General features: G+C 43.8%; 1 protein-coding gene across 2 annotated transcripts; it reads left to right on the forward strand.

Moving 5' to 3' along the window:
* Nucleotides 1-2,430: 2,430 nt before the first annotated feature.
* On the forward strand, nucleotides 2,431-26,782 carry CHST6 (carbohydrate sulfotransferase 6). Of its 2 annotated transcripts, none has more exons than XM_060185157.1 (3): nucleotides 2,431-3,060; nucleotides 3,265-3,502; nucleotides 25,289-26,782. In XM_060185157.1, the coding sequence occupies exon 3, from the start codon at nucleotides 25,305-25,307 to the stop codon at nucleotides 26,490-26,492; it is 1,188 nt and encodes a 395-aa protein (XP_060041140.1). In that variant the 5' UTR covers nucleotides 2,431-3,060; nucleotides 3,265-3,502; nucleotides 25,289-25,304; the 3' UTR covers nucleotides 26,493-26,782. The 2 variants fall into 2 exon arrangements, with proteins under 2 accessions (XP_060041140.1, XP_060041141.1); XM_060185158.1 differs by having other exon boundaries at nucleotides 3,265-3,480.

Raw genomic sequence — 26,782 nt, forward strand, 5'->3', positions numbered from 1 at the left:
AAGAGAAGTAGTCTATATTTTGTTTGGTGGGGAGTGGGCAGTGGAGGGCATCTCTAATTCTGCCAAATGATTACTTGGTTTCTATTTGGACCAGATGCGATACCTGTTTAGGTCTCATCATCTAAGGTTAATAAAACAATTATCTGCTTAAACGCTTTCTTTCTCTTCATGCTTTTTAACAGTTTTGCTTCTTTATGAACAGTTAGTTCTGAAGCCTATTGGGGAAGATGTGTAATTGCAGAAACAAAGAAAATAAGTTGTCTGTAAACCTGCTACCCAGAAGTCATCACTAGTGCTCTAACAGGCAGAGTTATCTCCTCAATTCCACTGTTGGCAGCTAATACACAACTCTAATCTTTTTTATTGTTGCAGTTTGTTTTTTTTTCTTCTATGAATCTCATATATAAATCCTTAGTCTTGGTTTATTATCTTATTTATTTAGATCTTGAAAAGGAGTTACTAATTCAAAAACCATATAACCACAGTCCAGCAGGTCGGACAGTGGATAGTGTTGGACTTTCAAACTTGAGGTCCCAAATTCAAACCCCCCCCCCCCCGCCACAGTATTTGTACCAGAATGATCCTCTTATTTTCTCTCCTATCTCTTTCATTGATAATTTTTTAAAAAATATATTTATCTTTACCAGAGCATTGCTCAGCTCTGGGTTTTTTTTTTTTTTTTTTTTTTTTTTACCAGAGCACTGATCAGCTCTGGTTTATGGTGGTGTGAGGGATTGAACCTGTGACTCCAGAGCCTCAGGCATGACAGTCTGTTTGTATAACCATTATGCTATCTACTCCCACCCTCAGCTCTGGTTTTTTGGTGGTGTGGGGGATTGAACCTGGGACTTTGGAGCCTCAGGCATTAGAGCTTTTTTTTTTTTTATTGTTGTAGTTATTATTGTTGTTGTTATTGATGTCATCGTTGTTGGATAGGACAGAGAGAAATGGAGAGAGGAGGGGAAGACAGAGGGGGAAAGAAAGACACCTACAGACCTGCTTCACTGTGCCGGGGCCTTGAACCAGGATCCTTACTCTGGTCCTTAAACTTTGCTTAACCTGCTGTGCTACCATGCAACTCCCAGGATTAGAGCTTCTTTGCATAAACCATTATGCTATCTCCCCCCACCTTGGTAGTCTTTAATTTTTTTTTTTTTGCCTCCAGTTGCTGGGGCTTGGTGCCAGCACTACCAATCTACTGCTTCTGGACGCCTTTCCCTTTTTTCTTTCCTTCTTTCTTTCTTTCTTTCTTTCTTTCTTTCTTTCTTTCTTTCTCTCTCTCTCTCTTTCTTTCTTTCTTTCTTTCTTTCTTAAAATTTAATTTATTTATGAGAAAGACGAAGAGAGAAAGGACTAGACATCACTCTGGTACATGCGCTCTCCCGGATTGAACTCTGGGACCTCATGCTTGAGAGTCCAAAGCTTCACCACTGCGCCACCTCCAGGACCACCGCCTTTCCCTTTCTTTCTCTCTTTCTTTATTTGTTTCTTTTTCCATTCAATAGGACAGAGAGAAATTGTGAGAGGAGGGGAGGGGGGAGATAGAAAGACACCTGTAGACCTGCTTCATCACTTGTGGGACCTCCCACTGCAGGTGAGGAGCAAAGGCTCGAAGCCAGGGCCTTGCAGATAGTACTGTGTGTACTTAACCGGGTGCACCACCGCCTGCCCCCCCTTAAGGTTCGTAACCTTTTTTTTTTTACTTTAAATTTGTTGTTATTATTTATTTTCACCTTTTTTGTTGCCCTTGTTTTTATTGTTGTTGTAGTTATTATTGTTGTTGATGTCGTTGTTGGATAGGACAGAGAGAAATGGAGAGAGGAGGAAGGCAGAGAGGGGGAGAGAAAGATAGACCTGAGTCACTACTTGTGAAGCGACGCCCCTGCAGGTCGGGAAGCCGGGTGCTCAAACCGGGATCCTTATGCGGGTCCTTGCGCTTCACGCCGCTTGAGCTTAACCCGCTGCCCTACCACCCGACTCCCTTTATTTTTATTTTATTTTATTTTTTAGCTAGAGGCAGAGAGAGTGAAAGAGACCATAGCAAAAGCTTCCTTCGATGTGGTGGGTCGTACACATGGCAAAGCAGCACACTATTCAAACGAGTTATTTCCCTACCAGCTTATAACCATTCTTGAGGTTGTTAATTTATTTTGCCAAACCACAAGATGGAAAAAATGCATTAATTTATAGTCCCAGGAGCAGAGACTTTTTTCAGATCCTACCACGGATTACAAGAGGTCATAACTCCCTCTCTTTTTTCAGATGTCCTGCTCTGTTATCTGTAAAGGGAAATTATTTGTTGAAACAAATCCTGTGTTTACCCGGAGCTGTTATCATGCCTGGATTTCAGGGTAGAGGAGGGGCAGCCCACTGGGGTCTGGAATCCCAGGCCCCTCGCAGCTGCTGGGGAGGCCTCACGATCCCAGGAAGACTTTACAAAGGTGTCTTGGACTTGGTGCTGAGGCTGGGGTTTTGGGAATCCTTTTCAATACACTTTACTGCCAGGATGCCAGGATGCCAGGATGGTTTCTTTCACATGGGCCTTTAGGCATTGGAAAAGAAGACAACTTCATGGTCCGGGAGGTGGCGCAGTGGATAAAGCATTGGATTGTCAACCATGAGGTCCTGAGTTCGGTCCTCGGTGCACATGTACCAGAGTGATGTCTGGTTCTTTCTCTCCTCCTATCTTTCTCATGAATAAATAAATAAATTATAAAAAATAAAAACAAGGGCAAAAAAAGGAAATAAATAAATAAATAAGGTATAATTAAAAAAAAAAAAAAAGACAACTTCGCTGGTCAACTAACAAGAAGAGAGGCGATTCTGATAGCGCTGCTCCCCAGCCCACCTGCACCCGCCTCTGGGCAGCAGCCCCTCCCCCGAGGCGTGGCCCTTGGGAGTAGAGGGAGTTGGGGGCCAACCGGCTCCTTCCTGCTTTTCCTCCCACCCTGGCTCCCGCCAGCGGGGCTCCCTCCGGGACAGCAGCTTCTGAAAGCGCTTCATTGTGTGCGCTTCGCTCTGGCCAGGCTGCCGGGAGCTGGCGCGGGCGGGCGGCTGCAGGTAGCTAGGATCGCGGGGCGCGGGGCGCGGGGCGCGGGGCTGGGCCCGGGAGGGGCTCCCTGCGCCTCATCCCAGGAGTCTCTGAAGCTCACAGCTTCAGATACAGAGGGTTGTTCCTTGTAATCAGAGTTGTATACCACCACCACCACGCCCTCCCGCATCCCTTCTTATGACTTCAAGACTCCAAACTCTCCCTATTTCTAGGTTCCCGCGCCTTGGGACCCCAGATGCTTCCAATATCTTGACATCCGCTGACCTGCGCGCATTCCCCTTAGATCCCTCTTCCCAGTGTCATTGAGTGTCCTTTTAAATAGCTGTGGGATCCTAAGGAACAGATCGAGCCGGGTGGACTCTGCCAGTGAAGAAACACAGCCAGCTGTGGAGTGGAACTTGGAAGAGACTGCGACCAGTGGCCTCCAGGTCAGGGACGCCCAGCTCTGGGGTACGTTTGTCGGTGTTCTTTCCATGCACTGGGATGCCACTACCAGGGTGGGCGAGGTGCTGAGCCAGGGGTACAGTCGAGGGTTGGGGAGGGGAGAGGTGAATATGTATGTTGCATGAGCAGTGTGGAAGGGGTAACACACACACACACACACACACACACACACACACACACACACACACACACAACTGTAAAGCCTTCCTGGCAATTGGGGGAGGCTATCTCCTAAAACTTGGTTTCAAACGGTATTGCTTTAACAGAGATGCTCTCCACGAGCTCTTTCCAAAACACTGTTGAGTAAGGGCAGCTGGGTGAGTGGGTCTAGAACCGGATCCAACCAGACTCCTGCTTCTGGCTACTGGCTGTTGGTTTCAGCATACGTGCCCAGTAAATTCTCTGTTCTCTTCCCAATGACTTCAGTCGCATGAGAATGGGAAGACAGAAACCTAAGAGCAGAAAAGACTTGGCTGATTTGAAATCTTAAACGAGTCAAACACTAAAGCTTGCTTAGAATAGTATGCTGTTCCTTTGCTATTCTAAGGTTCTGTTAGTTCATTTACTCCTCTCCCACAGGTGTGGTAGATGCTGTTAGAGCCTCTTACAAAGGCACAGTGGAAGCACAGAGAGGTTAGGAGTACCTGTGCAAAGCCACCCATTCCTCTGCTTGTTAGAGGAAGGATCTGAGCCTGTCTGGCTTTGCCATCTTTATTCACCAGCTTCTGTTTTATATGTACATGTCCTGCACCTGCATGGACTTGCTATGGTCTGTTAAGGTGCTTAGGGTCACCTGAACCAGGTTAACCTGTTGCCCTTGTTTCCTCATAAAATGGCTTTCCTTTGGATTTATAAAATATAGCTATGACCCAGGATCTGGAAGATTCCTCAACACTTAAAAGTGTATTATGTGTGGTAAATTGACTGTTCTGAAAACTGAAAGTTGCCCTGCGTGAGACTTTGTATTGGATGCCTAGCACCACATAGGAGCACCATGGATGATACCAGTGGAAATGTATGGGTGGTGAACGGGTGCTGTGGTGTCTGTCTGCTTTCTGTCTTTCCATCTCTCCTTCTCAACAAAAAGAAAGAAGGGTAAATTTATTTAGGAAATTTTTTTTACATTTTATTTTTTAACATTTATTAATTCCCCTTTTGTTGCCCTTGTTTTGTTGTTGTTACTGATGTCGTCGTTGTTAGGACAGAGAGAAATGGAGAGAGGAGGGGAGACAGAGGGGGGGAGAGAAAGATACACACTTGCAGACCTGCTTCACCGCTTGTGAAGCAACTCCTCTACAGGTGGGGAGCCGGAGGCTTGAACCGGGATCCTTCTGCCGGTCCTTGCGCTTTACCGCCACCTGCGCTTAACCCACTGCGCTACCGCCAGACTCCCTTTATTTAGGAAATTATACACCTCCCAAAGCTAGGTGTTCCTGAGAAGGTTCCAGAAAACAAACTAAAAAAAAAAAAAAGAAAATTATACTAGGGACACCACTTAGCTTTGGCATCACAATCTAGGTTTATTCCTTGTTGCTGCAAGATGGTAACTCTTTTTTAATATTCTATTTTATTTTAATGAGGAGGGGGAACTAGAGCACTACTCAGCTCTAATGGTGATGCTTGGGATTGAACCTGGCAGCTCTGAGATCTTAAGCATGAGTCTGGCCCACAAACCTGTGCTGTCCCCTGGGTCTTATTTCCCCATGTTATATACATACATACATATGTGTGTGTGTATATATATATATATATATTTTTTTTTTTTTTGCCTCCAGGGTTATCTCTGGGCCTTAGTGCTGGCGTTACAAATCCACTGCTCCTGGTGGCCATTTTTTCCCATTTTATTAGATAGGACAGACAGAAAGTGAGGGGAGAAGAAGATAGGCAGGGAGAGAGAGAGAAAGACACCCACAGACCTGCTTCACTGCAAGTGAAGTGACCCCCTGATGCAGGTGAGAATCAGGAGCTGAAACCCAGATCCTTGTACAGGCTCTTTAGCTTAGTACTTTGTGCACTTAACTCAGTGTGCCTCCACCTAGCCTCCATTTTTTTTTTTTTTAAATCAGGCATAGAGAAATTAGGTAACTCATCCAAGATCACACATAAATGATTATTTGACATTCATGTTTTCAACCACTGGGCTACTCCTACTTATATAGAGATAGGCAAAATCCTGTTTCTGTACAGATAAGGGACATAAGTACATAAATTCATGAACAAGAGTATTCAGGATAGCAATAAGAGCATTAACGATGATTTCTCAACGTGCTCTACTACTTGGCCTATATTACAATTTCTCAGATTACTTCAAAGTTGTAGTTGCAGTTGACTTGTTCAAATTAAAATCAATTAAGATTCACACATTGCATTAGACTATTATATGTTTTAAGTTCTTTTCTTTTTAGTGTTTATATTTTATTTTTGAATAGAAACAAAAACGTTTAGAGGGAAAGGTAAGATTAAATAGATAGAGAGAGAGAGAGAGAGAGAGAGAAAGAGAAGCTCATGAAGCTCCCCCTCTGCAGGTGGGGACTGGGGGCTTGAATCTGGCTCCTTGCATGTGATAATGTGTGCATTCAACCAAGTGTGCCACCACCCAGGCCCTCTTTTTTTTTTTTATTAATCTTATTTATTCCCTTTTGTTGCCCTTGTGTTTTATTGTTGTAGTTATTATTGATGTCATTGTTGTTGGATAGGACAGAGAGAAATGGAGAGAGGAGAGGAAGAAAGGGGGGAGAGAAAGATAGACACCTGCAGGCCTGCCTGTGAAGTGACTCCCCTGCAGGTGAGGAGCTGGGGGCTTGAAATGGGATCCTTACACCGGTCCTTGCACTTTGCTATTTATTTATTTTATCAGAGCATTGCTCACCTCTGGCTTATGGAGGTGCTGGGGGTTGAACCTGATACCTTGAAGCCTCATGCATGGAATGTTCTTTGCATAATCATTATACAATCTCCCCAGCCCTTTAAAAAAATATTTATTTATTGTGGTCCAGGAGGTGGCACAGTGATAAACCTTTGGATTCTCAAGCATGAGGTCCCAAGTTTGATCACCTGCAGCACATGTGCCAGAGTGATGTCTGGTTCTTTCTCTCTCTTCCTGTCTTTTTTTTTTTTTTTACCAGAACACTGCTTAGCTCTGGTTTATGGTGGTGCAGGGGATTGAACCTGGGACTTTGGAGCCTCAGGCATGAGAGTCTGTCTGCATAACCATTTTGCTATCTACCTTTGCCCTCTTCCTGGCTTTCTCATAAATAAATAAAATATTTTTTTAAAAAGACTTAAAATATTTATTTTTAATTTGACAAGACAGAAATTGAGAGGGATGGGGGAGATACAGAGGAAGGGAGGGACACCTGCAGCACTGATTCACTACTTGTGAAGCTTTGCTCTTGCAGGTGAGGACCATGGACTTGAACATGGGTCCTTGTGCTTGGTAATATTTGCATTCAACCCCACTGCCCTCCACCACCTTTTTTTTTTTTTTTAAAGATATGTTTATATCATGGGGCAGAGTGAGAGAAGCTAGAGCATCACTTAGACATATGTGGTATTGAGGATCAAACCTGGAGCCTGGGGCCTCACATGCAAGTTCAGCACTCTACTGCTGACCTGTCTCCCTGGCCACTTGAGTTGTTTTATTCTGAAATGATCTTTTTTTTTTTTTTTTTTCCCCAGTAGTGACTTACAAGAATGATTTCCTTTTTAAAGGTTAATAAAAATTAAAGTTTACAAAAATAAAAACTAGAGAACATTCCAGATTACCCCTTTATAAGAGGATTTAGTCAAAACTTGGAGGAACATGTTTAATGTGTACTCCCTACTCCATAAGTCCATATACCCTGTCTGTGTTACTGCAGAGAAAGATAGAAGCCCCCAGGCTTTAGGGATCTCCAACTGTCAGGTGCAATTGATACAATCAAGATCAAATTAAATGCTGTGCAAAGTGCACAAAGCCAAAGAAAGGGCTTTGTCTGCTAATCTGCTCTGAAATATCTTAGGATGATTCTGAGCCAGGAGAACCTGAGGCTCCTTTCCTAGACAAATTTCATTTCATTTCCCATTGATTCTTGTGGGCAGGTGTTTCCTCCAGCAGCTTCTAAACTGTGTAGCTTCAGCCTTCCTGCTAATGCTAATGCCAGGCAGCTGCTCATGGAGGCTGATAGGGAGATGTGGCCAGGGGATGGGGCCAGACAGGCTGGCTCAGTCCACAACCTTGAGGCTGAGGATGGGCTTTGAGAGCTTCACCCTTTTCACAGGGTAGGAGGCAGTTTTCCATCCCATGTCCTTATCATTCTTTGACCACCTGGATGCTTAGATCTGCTGGGAGGAGATGAACTTACAGGCATCTCTTTTCCTTAAATGAAAACTGAAGTAGGCAAACTCCACACAAAGTTGTTATTGTTTGTTTGTTTTACCAAATCACTGTTCAGCTCTAGCTTATAGTGATACTGTAGATTGAATCTGGAACCATTGCAGCCTCAGACATGATTTTTAAAATTATTTATTTATTTATTTATTCCTTTTTGTTGCCCTTGTTGTTTTATTGTTGTAGTTATTATTGTTGTTGTTATTGGATAGGACAGAGAGAAATGGAGAGAGGAGGGGAAGATAGAGAGGAGAGAAAGACACCTGCAGACCTGCTTCATTGCTTGTGAAGTGACTCCCCTGTAGGTGGGGAGCCAGGGGCTCAAACCCGGATCCTTACTCTAGTCCTTGCGCTTTGTGCCACATGCGCTTAACCCGCTGTGCTACTGCCCGACTCCTGATTTTTGCCTAGCCATTATACTATCTCTCCAGCTCATTGCCTCCTCTTTTTTGAGAGTATGTCTACTTATTTTATATGAGGTAGATAGTTTCACATGAAAGAAAATAGAAGCCAGAGCACCAGCCTACCATAGACAGCACAGGGGATCAAATCAGTCAGAAATACTAGAACCAATGTTCTACCAGATAAACTCCTTGGCTGTTTTCTTTTTTTTTTCCCCACCCCTTTTTTCTTTTCTTTTTTTGCACTTGATTCCACTGCTCCTAGGGGATTCCTTTTTCAACTTAAGATATAGGGAACAAGGAGAGGAGAGACAGAGGAGAAACATACATGGTGCTATGTGATTCCAGGAACTCAAACCCAGGTCCTCACAAATGGTAAAATATACACAATATACATTCTGCTAGGAAAACTGTCTCCTGGTCTCCATATTGACATAAATGGCATCATACACAACTGATACATATATGTGGGTAGCTATTTTTTAGTACATTTGTGTTTCTACTTGACAGCATGTAGTTAAGAGGTGTAAAATTAGGTCACTGGAGTTCAAATTCTGATTCAGCTGCTATGTAAGTTCTTTAGACAAGTTCCATAATTGATGAGGAGTAGTGGTAGTGGTAGTGGTAGTGGTAGTGGTAGTGGTAGTGGTAGTGGTAGTGGTAGTGGTAGTGGTAGTGGTAGTGGTAGTAGTGTTCTGCCAGAGAACTGGTCAGTTCTGCCTTGTGGTGGTACATTGAATTAAACCTGGAGCTTTGGAAGCTCAAGTATCAGAATCTTTTTGCATAACCATTGTGCTATCTCCCCTGTCCCTTTTTTAGTTTTTTTTAATGTCTTTATTGGGGAATTAATGCTTTACATTCGACAGTAAATACAATAGTTTGTACATGCATAACATTTCTCAGTTTTCCACATAACAATACAATCCCCACTAGGTCCTCTGTCATCCTTCTTAGATCTGTATTCTCCCCCCACCCCAACCCCCAACCCACCCCAGAGTCTTTTACTTTGGTGCAATACGCCAATTCCAGTTCAGGATCTACTTGTGTTTTCTCTTCTGATCTTGTTTTTCAACTTCTGCCTAAGAGTGAGATCATCCTATATTCATCCTTCTGTTTCTGACTTATTTCACTTAACATGAATTTTTCAAGGTCCATCCAAGATCGCCGGAAAACGGTAAAGTCACCATTTTTTATAGCTGAGTAGTATTCCATCTTGTATATATACCACAACTTGCTCAGCCACTCAGCTGTTGTTGGACTCCTGGGTTGCTTCCAGGTTTTGGCTATTACAAATTGTGCTGCTAAGAACATATGTGTACACAGATCTTTTTGCATGGGTGTGTTGTTTTCCTTAGGATATATCCCCAGTTGAGGAATTGCAGGGTCATATGGTAGGTCCATTTCTAGCCTTCTGAGAATTCTCCAGACTGTTCTCCACAGAGGTTGGACCAATTTACATTCCCACCAGCAGTGCAGAAGGGTTCCTTTGACCCCACACCCTCTCCAGCATTTGCTGCTGTTACCTTTTCTGATGTATGACATTCTCACAGGAATGAAGTGGTATCTCATTGTTGTCTTTATTTGCATTTCTCTGACAGACAAAGACTTGGAGCATTTCTTCACGTGTTTATCAGCCTTTTGGACCTCTTCTGTGGTGAATATTCTGTCCATGCTCTCCCCCTATTTTTGGATGGGGTTATTTGTTTTCTTGTTGTTGAGTTTGGGAAGCTCTTTCTATATTCTGGTTATTAGCCTCTTGTCTGATGTATGGCATGTAAAGGTCTTCTATTCTGTGAGGGGGTCTCTTGGTTTGGGTAGTGGTTTCTTTTGCTGTACAGAAGCTTTTTAATTTGATGGAGTCCCATAGGTTTATGCTTGTCTTAGTGTTCTTTGTAATTAGATGTGTTTCATTGAAGATGTCTTTAAAATTTATGCAGAAAAGAGTTCTGTCAATATTTTCCTCTAAGTATCTGATAGTTTGTGGTCTAACATCCAAGTCCTTGATCCACTTGGAATTTACTTTCGTATTTGGTGAAATACAGTGGTTCAGTTTCATTCTTCTGCATGTTTCAACCCATTTTTTTCCAACACCATTTGTTGAAGAGACTCTGCTTTCCCTACTTAATAGCCTGGGCACGTTTGACAAAGATTAGGTGTCCATAGGTGTGGGGGCTTACTGCCGGGCTCTCAATTCTATTCCACTGGTCAGTGTGTCTATTCATGTTCCAGTACCAAGCAGTTTTGATGACAATGGCCTTATAATACAGTTTGAGGTCTGGGAGTGTGATGCCTCCAGTTCTGTTATTTCTTCTCAAGATTGTTTTTGGCAATTCTAGGTCTTTTCTGGTTCCAGAAAAACATTTGTAGCATTTGTTCTATTCTCCTAAAAAATGTGGTTGGGATATTTATGGGGATAGCATTAAATTTGTATATGGCTCTGGGTAGAATATTTATTTTGATGATGATAATTCTTCCAACCCATGAACATGGAATGTCTTTCCACTTCTTTGTGTCTTTTCCAAGTTCCTTGAGTAGTGACTCATAATTTTCAATATACAAGTCTTTCACTTCTTTGGTTAGGTTTACTCCTAGATATTTTATTGTTTTTGTTGCTATAGTAAAAGGAATTGATTTCTGGATTGGTATTTCTTCTAACTTAGTGTTTGCATAGAGGAATGCCACTGACTTTTGAATGTTAATTTTGCAGCCTGACACCTTACTGTATTTCCTGATGATTTCCAGAAGCTTCTTGCTGGATTCCTTAGGTTTTTCTATGTATACTATCATGTCATCTGCAAATAGGGAGAGTTTGACTTCTTCTCTTCCAGTCTGTATGCCTTTAATTCCTTGGTCCTGCCTGATTGCTATGGCAAGAAATTCCAACACTATGTTGAATAGTAATGGTGATAGTGGGCAGCCCTGTCTAGTACCTGATCTGAGTGGAAATGCTTCTAATTTTTCACCATTGAGTATGATGTTGGCTGTAGGTTTGCTATATATAGACTCTACTATCTTCAGAAATTTTCCATCTATTCCCATTTTTTGTAGTGTTTTGATCACAAAGGGATGTTGGATTTTGTCAAAGGCTTTCTCTGATATGGTCATGTGGTTTTTGGTCTTGCTTTTATTGATGTGGTGGAACATGTTGATTGATTTATGTATATTAAACCAACCTTGCATGCCTGGGATAAACCCCACTTGGTCATGATGAACAATCATTTTAATATACTGCTGTATCTGGTTGGCTAGAATTTTGTTCAGTATTTTCGTATCTATGTTCATCAGAGATACTGGTCTGTAGTTTTCTTTTTTGGTTATGTCCCTGTCTGCTTTTGGTATCAGAGTGATGTTGGCTTCATAGAAGCTGGCAGGGAGTATTCCAGTGTCTTCAATCTTCTGGAAGATTTTTAATAGTAGAGGTATTCTTCTTTGAAGGTTTTGTAGAATTCATTTGTAAAACCATCTGGTCCAGGAATTTTATTTTTGGGAAGATTTTTGATAACTGTTTCAATTTCATTAGCTGTGGTGGGCCTGTTCATGTTATCTAGTTCTTCTTTATTTAGTTTTGGAAGTTGGTAGGTATCTAGGAAATCATCCATTTCTTCCAGATTCTCTAGCTTGGTGGCATATAGTTATTCATAGAAGCCTCGCATGATATGTTGAATTTCTGCGGTGTCTGTTGTGATATCTCCTCTTTCATTTACTATCCGATTTATTTGGGTCTTCTCCCTTTTTTGTTTTGTTAGTCTTGCTAAATGTTTGTCGATTTTGTTCACTCTTTCGAAGAACCAACATTTACTTTCGTTGATCTTTTGTCTGGTTTTCTTATTCTCAGTGTTATTGACTTCTGCCCTAACTTTAGTGATTTCTGTCCTTCTGGTTGCTTTAGGGTTCCTTTGTTCCTCTTCTTCTAGGTCTTTAAGATGTGCAATCAGGGTGTCTATTTGTGCTTGTTCTTGTTTCCTAATGTGTGCTTGTATGGCTATGAACTTCCCTCTCAGTACTGCCTTAGCTGTGTCCCAAATATTTTGATAGCTTGTGTCTTCATTTTCATTGAACTCTCGAAACATTTTGATTTCTTCCTTGATTTCCTCTTTGACCCAGTAGTTGTTAAGTAGTGTACTGTTGAGCTTCCACATTTTGGGACTATTACTAATATTTTGTTGACTGTTAAGTGTTAGTTTAATTCCACTGTGGTCTGAAAAGATGCTTGGGGTGATTTCAATGCTCTTGAATTTGCTGATGCTGTCTTTGTGGCCTAACATATGGTCTATTCTTGAGAATGAACCATGTGGATTTGAGTAAAATATGTATTCCAGTTTCTTGGGGTGAATGACTCTGAAAATGTCCACTAGTTCTAGTTTATCTGTCTCCTCATTTAGCTGCTTCATGTCTTTATTGATTTTCTGCCTGGATGATCTGTCAAGTTGAGAGAGTGGGGTATTGAAGTCCCCTACTATGACTGTGTTGCTGTTAATATATTGCTGTAACTCTTTCAGTAGATTTTTGATGTATTTAGATGACTTCTCACTGGGTGCATAGATGTTAATAATTGTTAAGTCCTCTTGATTGACTGATCCTCTGAGCATTAAGTAGTGTCCATCCCTATCATTTTTAATTTTATTTATTTTAAAGTCTATCATGTCAGATATGAGAATAGCTGTTCCTGCCCTTTTTTATGGGCCATTGGCTTGTATGATAGTTTTCCATCCTTTCACTTTGAGTCTGTGTTTGTCTTGTTGAGTTAGGTGGGTTTCCTGTAGACAGCATATTGTTGGGTTTTATTTTCTGATCCATCTTCCTACTCTGTGCCTTTTAATAGTATGTTATGAGTTCCCTCTCTCAGTACTTTTCAAATTACTCATCACTCTTGGCTAGATTGACTTGTGTCTAAGTAAGGTAATTAAAAGGTTCACAGTTGTGGAAATGACAGTTGTTTCAATAGTATTTTAATCCCTGATTTGGAGCTCAGTGGCTTAAAAGCCTCTTTTGTTCTTTTTCTTCCCTGTAGGCTATGGGAGCCTGAGGGCTTTGAAAGTATAAGTAGGCTTCTTCTCTTAATCACTGACTCCTGACCAAGAGATAAAGTAGGCTGGGGCAGAGATAATCCAGTGGTTATGCAAAGAGATTTTCACAGCCCCACTGCTAGGCCACTGAGGTATTGCTCTTCTCCTGAGTTTCCTGGTTATTTCTCTGTCCCCTGGTGTCAGCACAGGGACTCCCTGCCACTGCTCCAGATTCTGAGGGCAATAGCAATGGAGACTCACAGTTGCATTTGGTGAGTCTCAGGGGAGCCCTCTCCTCCCTTTAGCTGTAGCCTTGATGGTGAATCCGACTGAAGGTGGTCTCTCAACTGTAAACTGCTGGACTGTTACCAGCCACTTAATCTCTCCCTAGGCTCCTTTCTGTCCACAGGCCACACATGTTTGCACTCATTGGTGATTTGGTGGGTTCCTGAAGTCATTCTAGTCCTGTCTTGTTGCGGTCCCAGGTGGTCTCCTTTGGTATTCCTCCTTTTTTATTTTTTATTTAAATCTTTATTATTAGCTAGAGATAAAGAGAAATTGAGAGGAGGGAGAAAATAGAGGAGACAGAGAGATGCTTGCAGCCCTGCCATACCACTTGTGAAGCCTCCCCCCTGCAGATGGGGACCAGGGACTTGAATCAGGTTCGTGCGCATTGTAATGTATGCACTCAACCAGGTGTGCCACCACCTGATCCATTGTTTGTTTTTAACTTGTATTTATGTATTTCTTTCTTTCTTTATTGGGGGATTAGTGGTTTACAATCACCAGTAAAATACAATTATTTGTACAAGTATAACATTTTTGTTTTCCACATTTACATTCAACCCCTACTACGTCCTCCTCTCCCATCATGTTCCAGGACCTGAACCCTCCTCCCTACCCCAGAGTCTTTTACTTTGGTGTAATATACCATATTAATTATTTTTATTTATTTATTTATTTATTCCCTTTTTTGTTGCCCTTTTTATTGTTGTAGTTATTGTTGTCTGTCTTCGTTGTTGGATAGGACAAAGGGAAATGGAGAGAGGATGGGAAGACAGAGAAGGGGAGATAAAGATAGACACCTGCAGACCTGCTTCACCACCGGTGAGGCGACCCCCCTGCAGGTGGGGATCTGGAGGCTCCAAGCAGGATCCTTATGCGGGTCCTTGCACGGGTCCTTTCGCTTTGCGTCACATGTGCTTAACCCACTGCTACCGCCGGACTCCCCATATTAATTTTTTTAAGAAGAACACTGCTCAGTTCTGACTTATTGTGGTGCAGATGATTAAACCTGGTACTTTGCAGCCTCAGGCATGAGTCCCTCTGTGTAACCATTATGCTGTTTCCCCACCCCCCCTTGTTTATTTTTTAAGATTATTTTATCTTTTTTTTTTTTTTTTTTATCAGAGCAGTACTCAGTTCTGGCTTATAGTAGTAGTGGTGGTGGAGTGAACCTGGGACTTTGGAACCTCAGGCATAAGAGTCTTTTTTAAAACAATTTTTACTAATGATTTAATATTGATTTACAAAACTAGAAGATAACGGGGTATAATTCCACACCTTTTCCACCAACAGAGTTCTGTGTCACCATTCCCTCCACTGGAAACTGCATTAATTCTCACAGATATGGGTTGACTATTATTGCTATAACTATCTATCTATTTATATATATATTTACCCATTTTCCTATTTTTTGTATGGTCCTGCTTTTTTTTTTTTTTTTTTTTTTTTGTCTCCAGGGTTATTGCTGGGGCTCAGTCCCTGCACTATGAATCCACTACTTCTGGAGGCCATTTTCCCCATTTTGTTGCCCTTGTTGTCGTTATTATTGTTGTTGTCATTGCTGTTGTAGGATAGGACAGAGAAATCGAGGGAGGAAGGGAGGCAGAGGGAAGGAGAGAAAGATAGACACCTGTAGACCTGCTTCACCGCCTGTGAAACAACCCCCCCCCTGCAGGTGGGGGGTCGGGGGCTCAAACTAGGATCCTTACAGGGGTCCTTGCACTTTGTGCTATGTGTGCTTAATCTGCTGCACTACTGCCTGACCCCTGGTCCTGCCTTCATCTTTTCCTTTCTAGATCACACCTACTACTTCTGAGTGGGTTTTTTTTTTTTTTTTCTTCCCCCTCTTCTCTCTGGTATCCTGATGGAATTGAAGTTCAGAGCCCTCTGGTGGTCATCTTCCCCCCTATCGTTTACCCTTCAATAGGTAATGGACCAAAAAAAAATTTTTTAAGCTGGGGCCCTAGTTGGAGAGTCCTGAGATTCCCAAACAGACAAGATGGGCCTAGACCTCGAATAAATCCCTCTCTCCATTGTTACCGGCCATCTCCATCAGGAACAACACAATAGACCACTTTGTGGGCCCCCCTAGGACCTTGCCCTCAATGTAGATCAACAATGGTAGAGAATGTTCCATCCTCCGAAGGAAGGCTGGACAACATACTCTATCTTCTACCTGAAGAAGATGGTTCCTGAAATCGGGGCATCTTGGAACATTTCTACTCATGACCACAGAATATGAGCTCAGATCTATAAGGATGCAGAGGTCACATAGGCCCCTAAGCTGAACATGGGCCCCAGATCAGATTAAATCGATGAGGTTTATAGTCAACAATATTTATACACTTTCCCCATATTTGAGACCTACTCTCTTCCCTGATCCAGCTTTCTGGTCCTTTTTCAAGCCATGACATCATCTCCCCAGACAATAACTTGGATCCACCGGCATATCAGATTTCAGGCTTGGGCAAAAAGAAAAAGGCTCAGAAAAAAAATAACCAAATAAAACAAACAAACAAAAATACTAGTATAGTCATGGGCCCTTTGGAATATAACTAAAATAGGCCCACTAACTATCTACAAAATGGAGACCCCCAAATATTTACCTGCACTATTCCAGCCTTTAGATTCAATTAGTCAACAATTTGTTTGGCTTCATATGTTAACTCTCTTTTCTGCCACCAGGTTCCAGATGCTACCATGATGCCAACTGGACTTCCCTGGGCAGACGACCCCACCAATGTGTCCTGGTTCTCTACTTCCCCAGAGCCTTGCCCCACTAGGGAAAGACAGCGGTAGACTGGGAGTATGGGTTGACCTGTCAACGCCCATGTTCAGTGGGGAAACAATTACAGAAGCCAGACCTTCCACCTTCTGTACCCCATAATGTCCCTTGGTCCATTCTCCCAGAGGGATAAAGAATAAGAAAGCTGTCAGGGGAGGGGATGGGATAGAGTTCTGGTGGTGGGTATTATGTGGAGTTGTACCCCTCCTATCCTGTTTTTTGTCAGTGTTTCCTTTTTATAAATAAAAATTATACATATAAATTTTTTTTTCTTTAACTCCAGGGTTATTGCTGGACCTTGGTGCTGGCACTATGAATCCACTGCTCCTGGAAGCCGTTTTTTCCCATTTTTATTCGATAGGACAGAGAGAAATTGACAGAGGACGGGAAGATAAGAGAAAGAAACCTATAAACCTGCTTCACCACTTGTGAAATGACACCCTGCAGGTGGGGAGCTGGGGGCTCAAACCAGAATCTTTGTGTGGGGTCCTTATGCTTTGTACTATGCACACTTAACTTAGTGTGCCACCATCTAGCCCCTTGGACCAAAATTCTTTATGAGGTACAGAAGGTGGAAGGTCTGGCTTCTGTAATTGCTTCTCTGCTGGAAATTGGCATTGGCAGATCAATCCATAACCCTAGCCTGTTTCTATCTTTCTCCAATGGGGTAGGGTTTGGGAGAGATGAGGTTCTGGGACACATTAGTGAAGTCATCTGCCCAGGGGTTCCAGATGAAATTATAGTAGCATCTGCAACTTGATGGCTGAATGATGCAGTAAGATATAAAATAGGACAAAATGTTTAATGAACAGGAACCATAAAGTAGGAATAGAGCAGATGGGAATAGGGATTCTGGGTGAAAAGAAGGTGTGACGTCTATTTTAGGTATATTACTAGGGACACATGATTGGGTAATTTTTGCTGGAGCTTGATAACTAACCTGCAGGTAGACTAAAAATATTGTCTGGGGAGATGGTGTATGAGTTGAAAATAGGACTAGAAAGCTGGATCAGGGAGAGAATAGCTACCAAACTTGAAGAAAACATATAAATATAATTAACTATTTTACCACATCAATCTGACCCGGGGCCCATATCTATTCATATTTAGCAAAGGAGCCTGCATAACCTCTTCATCACTGTTAGTCTGAGCTCACAGTCCATAGTCACAACTGTGAACATTCTAGGCTCCACTCAATTCAGGACTAGTTTTCCTGGAGTGACAGAGTAGGATGATACAGCCTCCCTTTGGAGAGTGGGGCAGTCCTTACCATTGGTAGTTTATAGTGAAGGTACAGTCCTGAAGAAGCCCACAAGAGGACTTATGATGATGTTCCTGGTGGATGTGACCATGATAGTGGAGAGGGGGATCTAATAGAAGTCTAAGCCCATTAAATCTTTTTTATAAAATTTTTTGTATTTATTTTCCCTTTTGTTGCCCTTGCTTTTTATTGTTGTTGTAGTTATTGTTGTTATTGCTGTCATTGTTGTTAGACAGGACACAGAGAAATGGAAAGAGGAGGGAAAGACAGAGGGGGACACCTGCAGACCTGCTTCACCGCTTGTGAAGCAACCCCCCTGCAGGTGGGGAGTCAGGGGCTTGAACTGGGATCCTTATGCTGGTCCTTGCACTTTGCACCAGGGCCCCAGGTCATGAAAGTCTTTTTACATAACCAATATGCTATCTTGCCTGCCCCTCTTTTATTTATATTTTTTAATTTTTAATTTCTGAGAAAGAGAACCAGGGGATGCTCTGACCCATGCAATACAGGGGATGAAATTCAGGATCTCAAGTTTAACACTTTATATACTGTACCATTTCCTGGACCTTTTCTAATCTTTTATTATTATTATTTATTTTCCCTTTTGTTGCCCTTATTGTTTTTTTTCTAATTTTTCTAAGCCTCAGTTTCCTCATCTGTAGAATAGGGGTGAGTGTTAGATTTACTTAATAGAATTGTAAGGCTTAAATAAAAAGATGGGGAGCCAGGTGGTAGCGCAGTGGGGTAAGCACACATGGCCTGAAGCACAAGGACTGGTTCAAGGATCTTGGTTTGAGGCAGGGGAGTCGCTTCACAAGTGGTGAAGAAGGTCTGTAGGTGTCTATCTTTCTCTCTCCCTCTCTATCTTCCCCTCCTCTCTCCATTTCTCTTTGTCCTATCTGACAACAACAGTTTTAAGAACAATAACAAGTGCAACAAACAAAAAAAAAAAAAAAGGAAAGGAAAAAAATGGTCTCCAGGAGCAGTGGATTCATACTGCAGGCACTGAGCCCCAGCAATAACCTTGGAGGCAAAAATAAATAAATAAAAACAAAAAGATGTGTGGTAGAGACTTGGCATATAAGAAGTCCTCAACAGATGATATTTTGAGTTGTTCCATGTTTTTACCCCACTATAAACATTCATTTTTCTTCTCATTTCTTCTTTACTTTCTCCTTGCTTTTTTGTTTATGAAATAGAGAACTAGGGAGTCGGGCAGTAATGCAGCGGGTTAAGCACAGGTGGCATGAAGTGCAAGGACCGGCACAAGGATCTCGGTTCCAGCCCCCGACTCCCCACCTACAGTGGAGTCGCTTCACAGGTGGTAAGGCATGTCTGCAGGTATCTATCTTTCTCTCCCCCTCTCTGTCTTCCCCTCCTCTCTCCATTTCTGTCGTCCTATCCAACAACAGCGACATCAATAACAACAACAATAATAAATACAACAATAAATCAACAAGGGCAACAAAAGGGAATAAATAAATTTTAAAAAGATTTTATTTATTGATGAGAAAGGTAGGAGGAGAGAGAGAAAGAACCAGACATCACTCTGGTACATGTGCTGCCAGGGCTTAAACTCAGGACCTCAAGAGAGTCAAGCGTTTTATCCACTGTGCCACTTCCCGGACCACAATAAATAAATATTTTTTAAAAAAAGAAGAAAGAGAACCAGAGTAAACCTCTGGCACATGCGATGTGGGGAATCAAATTTAGGACTTCATGCCTGTGAGTTCAACACTTTATCTACTGAATTACCTCCTTGGCTACTTTTTTCCCTTTTTATCTTTGTTTTCTTTTCTTTTCTTTTCTTTTTTTTTTTTTGTCTCCAGGGTTATTGCTGGGGCTCAGTGCCGGCACTACCAATCCACTGCTCCTGGTGGCCATCTTTTTTTCCCATTGTTGTTGTTGCTGTTGCTGCTGCTGTTATTGGATAAGAAAGAGAAATTGAGAGAGGAATCAAGGTCAGAAGAGAAATGAAGAGAGGAGGGGAAGACAGAGAGGGTGAAAGATACCAGCAGACCTGCTTCACCACTTGCAAAGTGACCTCCCTGCAGCTGGGGAGCTAGGACTCGAATTGGGATCCTTGTGTTTCACACTGTGCGCTTATCCTGGAGCGTTACTACCTGGCCCCCTCTCATCTTTTTTTTTTTTTAATAATTTATTTTTAAATTAAAAAAATAATCTTTATTTCTTGGACAGATACAGTCAGAAATTGAGAGGGCAGGAGGAGATAGGAAGAGAGAAAGACACTTGTATCACTGCTTCACTACTTGCAAACTTTCTCCTTGAAGGTTGAGACTGGGGGCTCAAACCTGGGTTCTTGGGCATTGTAACGTGGGTTCTACCAGATGCACCAGCCTGTTTCTCATCTTCTTTACTCCTTTTTTCTTTCTTTTTTTTTAAAAAAATATTTACTTATGTATTCCCTTTTGTTGCCCTTGTTGTTTTACTGTAGTTATTGTTGTTATTGATGTCATCATTGTTGGATAGGGCAGAGAGAAATGGAGAGAGGAAGGGAAGACAGAGGGGGAGAGAAAGACAGACACCTGCAGACCTGCTTCACCACAGGTGAAGACTCCCCTGTAGGTGGGGAGCCGGGGGCTCGAACCCGGTCCTTTCGCCTGTCCTTGTGCTTTGTGCCAGGTGCGCTTAATCCTCTGTGCTACCACCCGACTCCCTCTTTTTTTTTTTTTTTTAAAGATAAATAGGCAGATAGACGGATGGATGGAGAGTATGAAAACATCACTCTGGCACATGCAGTGCTGGGGATCAAACTTGGGATATCATTCTTTTTTTATTATTTTTTATTAATTTAATAATGATCAACATGACTGTAGGATAAGAGGGGGGACATCATTCTTGAGTGTCCAATGCCTTCCCACTGGACTACCTCCCAGGCCTCTTTTCTATTCTCATCTTTTCTTTTTCTCCTTTCCAACCTTCTCCCTGATGGATACTAGGGGCTACATTAAATTAGATTTGCCCCTTGGTTGACCCTAAGTGCCTGGAGCCCCGTGATCTCTTATCTGGGGTTTGTTTTCTCTAGCCTTTGAGATTCCTGAACAGGATGGCTTCTAAGCAATGCCAAACTGAGAGTAATCTGAACCAGGGATTTGTACCTGGTATAATATTTCACTCCCTTAGAGTCTTTGCCAGGACTGGGAGAAGCTGGTGACAGCAAATGCTGCTAAGTCAAGGTCAGGCAGAGCTGGGCTAAGGTGAGCAACTCCCAGAGCACCAGGATTCTTGAGTTCCAGCTTGGCCCTGTAATAGCACACTACCCCCTGCCCTTATTTTGGTTGGTTCATGTGCAAATTAGATAGAGCATAGCTTCTTTCTATCTCAAGCCAAGAAATAGGGATGTTTAAAAGATGTTAAGCCTTCCCCCCCCACCTCTCTCCCTTCTGTCTCTTTCTTTGTTCTCTCTGAAATTGAAAGGAAAAATGAGGGCCATATAGTGGTATACCTGATTAAGTGAACACATTACAATGCACAAGTACCCTGGTTCACACCCCCGGTCCCCATCTGCAGGGGAAAGCTTCACAAGTGGTGAAGGACTTCAAGTGTCTTTGTCTCTTTTCCTCTCTGTTTCCCCCTTACTCTCAATTTCTGGCTGTTTCTGATAAATAAAGATAATAAAAAATTAATTTAAAAAAGGGGAAAAAGTAAAATAGTTCAACAGGAAATAGAGCATTAGTGAGACCTCAGAAACTCTACCCATGCCTCATATATTTTCAGACTTCACATACACACTCATAAATGACCCATTGTCTCATCAAAACTGTTTTAAATGACATAGGCTAGCTGGTGGCTTACCCAGTAGAACACACACATTACCATGTGGAAAAACTCAGGTTTGAGCCCCAGGAAGAGGGAGAGCTTCACAAGCAGTGGAGCAATCCTGCAATGTCTGTTTTATCTCTATTTCTCACCTTCTATCTAGAAGAAAGGAAAAAATGGCCACCAGAAGCAGTGTAGTCACGCAGACACTGGACCCAAGTGATAACTGTGATGGCGTCACTTACTGGACCCCTTGTACCTGGACTTAAACAATTGCCCTGGGCCAGGGAGATCACTGTATTAGAACACAGAACTTGTCAAAGTGCAAGGACCAGAGTAAGGATCCTGGTTCGAGCCCTTGACTCCCCACCTTCAGGGGAGTCTCTTCACAGGCAGTTAAGCAGGTCTGCAGGTATCTCTCTTTCTTCTTATCACCCCTTCTCTTTCAATTTGTTTTTATCCAAAAGAGAGAGAGAAAAAAAGAAAGAAAAAAGAAGACCTTTGTGGTCTCTCCTCTAGAGACAGTTGAACTTTATAGCAGTAACAGTGATATGTGAATTTTTGTTGAAAGCAGCATTCCTCACAACACCCTAAGAGGTTAAATGCTACCATCTGCACTTTATAGAGGAGTTAATTGAGGTTTAGAGAATTTATTTATTTTTTAAATATTTCTAAAATATTTATTTATTCCTTTTTGTTGCCCTTGTTTTATTATTGTAGTTATTATTGTTGTTGTTACTGATGTCATCGTTGTTGGATAGGAGAGAAATGGAGTTATCCCACGACTCCCGGTTTAGAGAATTTAAGTCACTTGTCTTGAATTTTGATTGGCATGAGTGGACTCAAAGGCAGCCTTCTCTGGCATCCAGCAGGAGAGCTGGGCAGTTCATACCCATCTGGAGAAATGTTTCTAGGTTGGAATAGAGGTCTCTGGTTCAAGACCACAGGCTAGGAAATGGTCAAGAGTCTCACTTGAAGGGGGTGGGGCGGTAGCGGCGGATTAAGCTCAGGTGTTGCGAAGCGCAAGGACCTGCGTAAGAATCCTGGTTCCGGGAGTCGGAATGTAGCGCAGCGGGTTAAGTGTAGGTGGCATAAAGCACAAGGACCAGCATAAGGATCCCGGTTCGAACCCCGGCTCCCCACCTGCAGGGGAGTCGCTTCAAAGGCGGTGAAGCAGGTCTGCAGGTGTCTATCTTTCTCTCCCCCTCTCTGTCTTCCCCTCCTCTCTCCGTTTCTCTCTGTCCTATCCAACCACGACGACAACAACAACAGTAATAACTACAATAATAAAACAAGGGCAACAAAAGGGAGTAAATAAATAAATAAAAAATATTTTAAAAAAAGAAAAATTGACTTTCTCTCTCTGCCTTTTTCTCATAAATAAATCATTTTTAAGAATCCTGGTTCCAGCCCCCAGCTCCCCACCTGGAGGGGGGTCGCTTCACATGCGGTTATAATGCCCAAGAACCCAGGTTCGAGCCCCCAATCTCGACCTTCAAGGGGAAAGTTTGCAAGTAGTGAAGCAGTGATGCAAGTGTCTTTCTCTCTTCCTATTTTCCCCTGCCCTCTCAATTTCTGACTGTATCTGTCCAAGAAATAAAGATTATTTTTTTAAAAAATTAAAAAATAAATTATTAAAAAAAAAGATGAGAGGGGGCCGGGTAGTAACGCTCCAGATTAAGCACACAGTGTGAAGGACAAGGATCCCAGTTCGAGTCCTGGCTCCTCAACTGCAGGGAGGTCACTTTGCAAGTGGTGAGCCAGGTCTGCAGGTATCTTTCTCTCCCCTCTCTGGCTTCCCCTCTTCTCTCCATTTCTCTCTGTCCTAACAGCAACGACATCAATAACAACAATAATAACTACAACAATAAAAATAAAAAATAGGGCAGAGGGTAGATAGCTTAATGGTTATGAAAAGAGACTCTCACGCCATAGGCTCCAAAACCCTAGGTTCAATCCCCTGCACCACCATAAGACAGAGCTGAACAGTGTTCTGGTAAAAATAAATAACTAAAACAGTAATAACTACACAACAATAGAACAAGAACTACAAAAGAGAAAATCTTTGGTGCCTTTGGCATGACGGTCTTTTCAGATATCCTCTCCAGTATATAGCCAGTTTTAATTTATCATTTTAAAATAGAGCTTTTTATTTTTATTTTTTTAAATATTTATTTATTTTCCCTTTTGTTGCCCTTGTTTTATTGTTGTAGTTAATGTTGTTGTTGTTGTTACTGATGTTGTCGTTGTTGGATAGGATAGAGAGAAATGGAGAGAGGAGGGGAAGACAGAGAAAGGGGAGAGAAAGACACCTGCAGACCTGCTTCACTGCCTGTGAAGTGACTCCCTTGCAGGTGGGGAGCCGGGGGCTCGAATCTGGATCCTTATGCCTGTCCTTGTGCTTTGCACTGTGTGTGCTTAATCTGCTACAATACCACCCAACTCTCAGCTTTTTATTTTATTTTTATTATTATTATGTTTCCTACAGGGTTATTGCTGGGTACGGTGCCTGCACCATGAATCCACCGCTCCTGGAGGCCATTTTTTCCCCCTTTTGTTGCCCTTGTTGTTGTAGCCTCGTGGTTATTATTATTGCCATTGTTGATGTTGTTCGTTGTTGGATAGGACAGAGAGAAATGGAAAGAGGAGAGGAAGACAGAGAGGGGGAGAGAAAGATAGACACCTGCAGACCTGCTTCACCACCTGTGAAGCGACTCCCCTGCAGGTGGGGAGCCGGGGGCTCAAACCGGGATCCTACCCTGCGCTTTGCGCCACATGCGCTTAACCCACTGCGCCACCGCCCGACCCCCAGCTTTTTATTTTTAAACTTTCATTTATTTTGTTTGATAGTACAGAGAGAAACTATGAGGGAGGGGGAAAAGAGGTAGAGAGAGATAGAAAGACACCTGCTTCACTGCTTGTGAAGCTTTCCCCCTGCAGGTGGGGACCAGGGATGTGAATCCGTGTCCATGCCCATGGTAACATAAATTTAACCAGATGTGCCACCGCACAGCTACTTTTATCATTTACTTTTATTTTCTTAAACCATAGCATTGCTCAGCTCTGGTTTACGGTTTTGCCAGGGATTAAACCTGAAATCTCCAGCCTCAGGCAGAGAATTCCATTTGTACAATAACATCTGCCTCACTAAATATTTTTTTAATATTTATTTTCCCTTTTGTTGCCCTTTTTTATTATTGCTGTAGTTATTATTGTTGTTATTGACGTCGTCGTTATAGGACAGAGAGAAATGGAGAGAGGAGGGAAAGACAGAGAGGGGAAGAAAAGACACCTGCAAACCTGCTTCACTGCCTGTGAAGTGACAGCCCTGCAGGTGGGGAGCCGGAGATCCTTACCCGGGTCCTTGCGCTTTGCGCCATGTGCGCTTAACCCACTGCGCTACCACCAGACGCCCTAAATATCTTATTTATTTGTTTGTTTAAGATCTACCTATTAAGTGCAGGGGTAGAGAGCATGATGGTTATGCAAAGAGACGCTCATGCCTGAGGCGCCAAAGCCCTGGTTCAGTTCGCCACACCAGCATAAACCAGAGCTGACCAATGCTTTGGTTAGATAAGTAAGTAAATAAATTAAAATAAAATAAAATAAAATAAAATAAAATCTACCTATTAATGAGAAAGATAAAGGGAAAGAGAACCGGAATATCACTCTGACATATACAACACTTGGGGACAAATGCGCTCAACTGGGTGCACCACCATCTGGTCCATCAAATGCAGAATTTCATATTTGAGGGTCCACTGCCTCACTCACTGCAGCCAGTGTTGCAGAAAGCCCCTCCACCCCCACCTCACCCCACTCCCCACCCAGGCTTTTTGCAGGCCTTCCTGCAATCACTGGGTTGGAGCAGGCGGCCCTGGGTGAAGGTGCATTCTCCTTCACAGGCGTCCATCCAGCACCATGTGGCTGCCCCGCGTGTCCAGCACCGCAGTGACCGCGCTCCTGCTGGCGCAGACTTGCCTCCTGCTGTTCCTGGTATCGCGGCCCCGGGTCCCTGCGCCGATGGGCGGTGAGGAGCGTGTGCACGTGCTGGTGCTGTCGTCGTGGCGCTCGGGCTCGTCCTTCGTGGGCCAGCTGTTCAGCCAGCACCCTGACGTCTTCTACTTGATGGAGCCCGCATGGCACGTGTGGGCCGCCCTGTCGCAGGGCAGCGCGCCCGCGCTGCACATGGCTGTGCGCGACCTGGTGCGCTCTGTCTTCCTGTGCGACATGGATGTGTTCGACGCCTACCTGCCGTGGCGGCGCAACCTGTCGGACCTGTTCCAGTGGGCGGTGAGCCGGGCGCTGTGCTCGCCACCTGCCTGCAGCGCCTTCCCGCGGGGCGAGCTGAGTAGCGAGGCGGTGTGCAAGCCGCTGTGCGCGCGCAGGCCCTTCGCGCTGGTGCAGGAGACGTGTCGCTCCTACAGCCACGTGGTGCTCAAGGAGGTGCGCTTCTTCAACCTGCAGGTGCTCTACCCACTGCTCAGCGATCCAGCGCTCAACCTGCGCATCGTGCACCTGGTGCGCGACCCCCGGGCTGTGCTTCGCTCGCGTGAGCAGACGGCCAAGGCGCTGGCCCGGGACAATGGCATCGTGCTGGGCACCAACGGCACCTGGGTGGAGGCTGATCCCGGGCTGCGCGTGGTGCGCGAGGTGTGCCGCAGCCATGTGCGCATCGCCGAGGCTGCCACGCGCAAGCCGCCGCCCTTCCTGCGCGGCCGCTACCGCCTGGTGCGCTTCGAGGACCTGGCGCGCGCGCCGCTGCCCGAGATCCGCGCGCTCTATGCTTTCGCGGGTTTGCGCCTCACGCAGCCGCTCGAGGCCTGGATCCACAACGCCACACACGGTCCTGGGCCCGGCGCGCGCCGCGAGGCCTTCAAGACCACGTCCAGGGATGCGCTCGGTGTCTCTCAGGCCTGGCGCCATGCGCTGCCCTTCGCCAAGATTCGCCGTGTGCAGGAGCTGTGCGCAGGTGCGCTGCAGCTGCTGGGCTACCGGCCTGTGGGCTCCGAGGATGAACAGCGCGACCTCGCTCTGGATCTGGTGCTGCCGCGCGGCCCGAGCAGCTTCAGCTGGGCCTCGGCCACCACCGCGCACCCCGCGCCCTAGGCGGGGAGCAGAGATTGGGGCTCCTCCATAGCAGGAAAGGACTGAGCCCTCAAGCCCCTCCTTTCTTTACTCCCCCTACCCCCCACACACACACATTATCTCTCTCCTTCCTTTTTTTCTTTTTCCTCCCATTCTATTTTTACTTGATGGGACAGAGAAATTTAGAGTGGAGGGAAGGTAGAGGAGAAAGACAGACACCTGCAGCCCTCTTTCACCACTGCAAAGCTACCCCCCCCCCCGAAGGTGGGGAGCGGGGTTTGAACCTGGGCCTTCGCACATGGTAATATGTG

This window comes from Erinaceus europaeus, chromosome 2, assembly GCF_950295315.1.
Source record: "Erinaceus europaeus chromosome 2, mEriEur2.1, whole genome shotgun sequence".
In the NCBI taxonomy this organism is placed as follows: Eukaryota; Metazoa; Chordata; class Mammalia; order Eulipotyphla; family Erinaceidae; genus Erinaceus; species Erinaceus europaeus.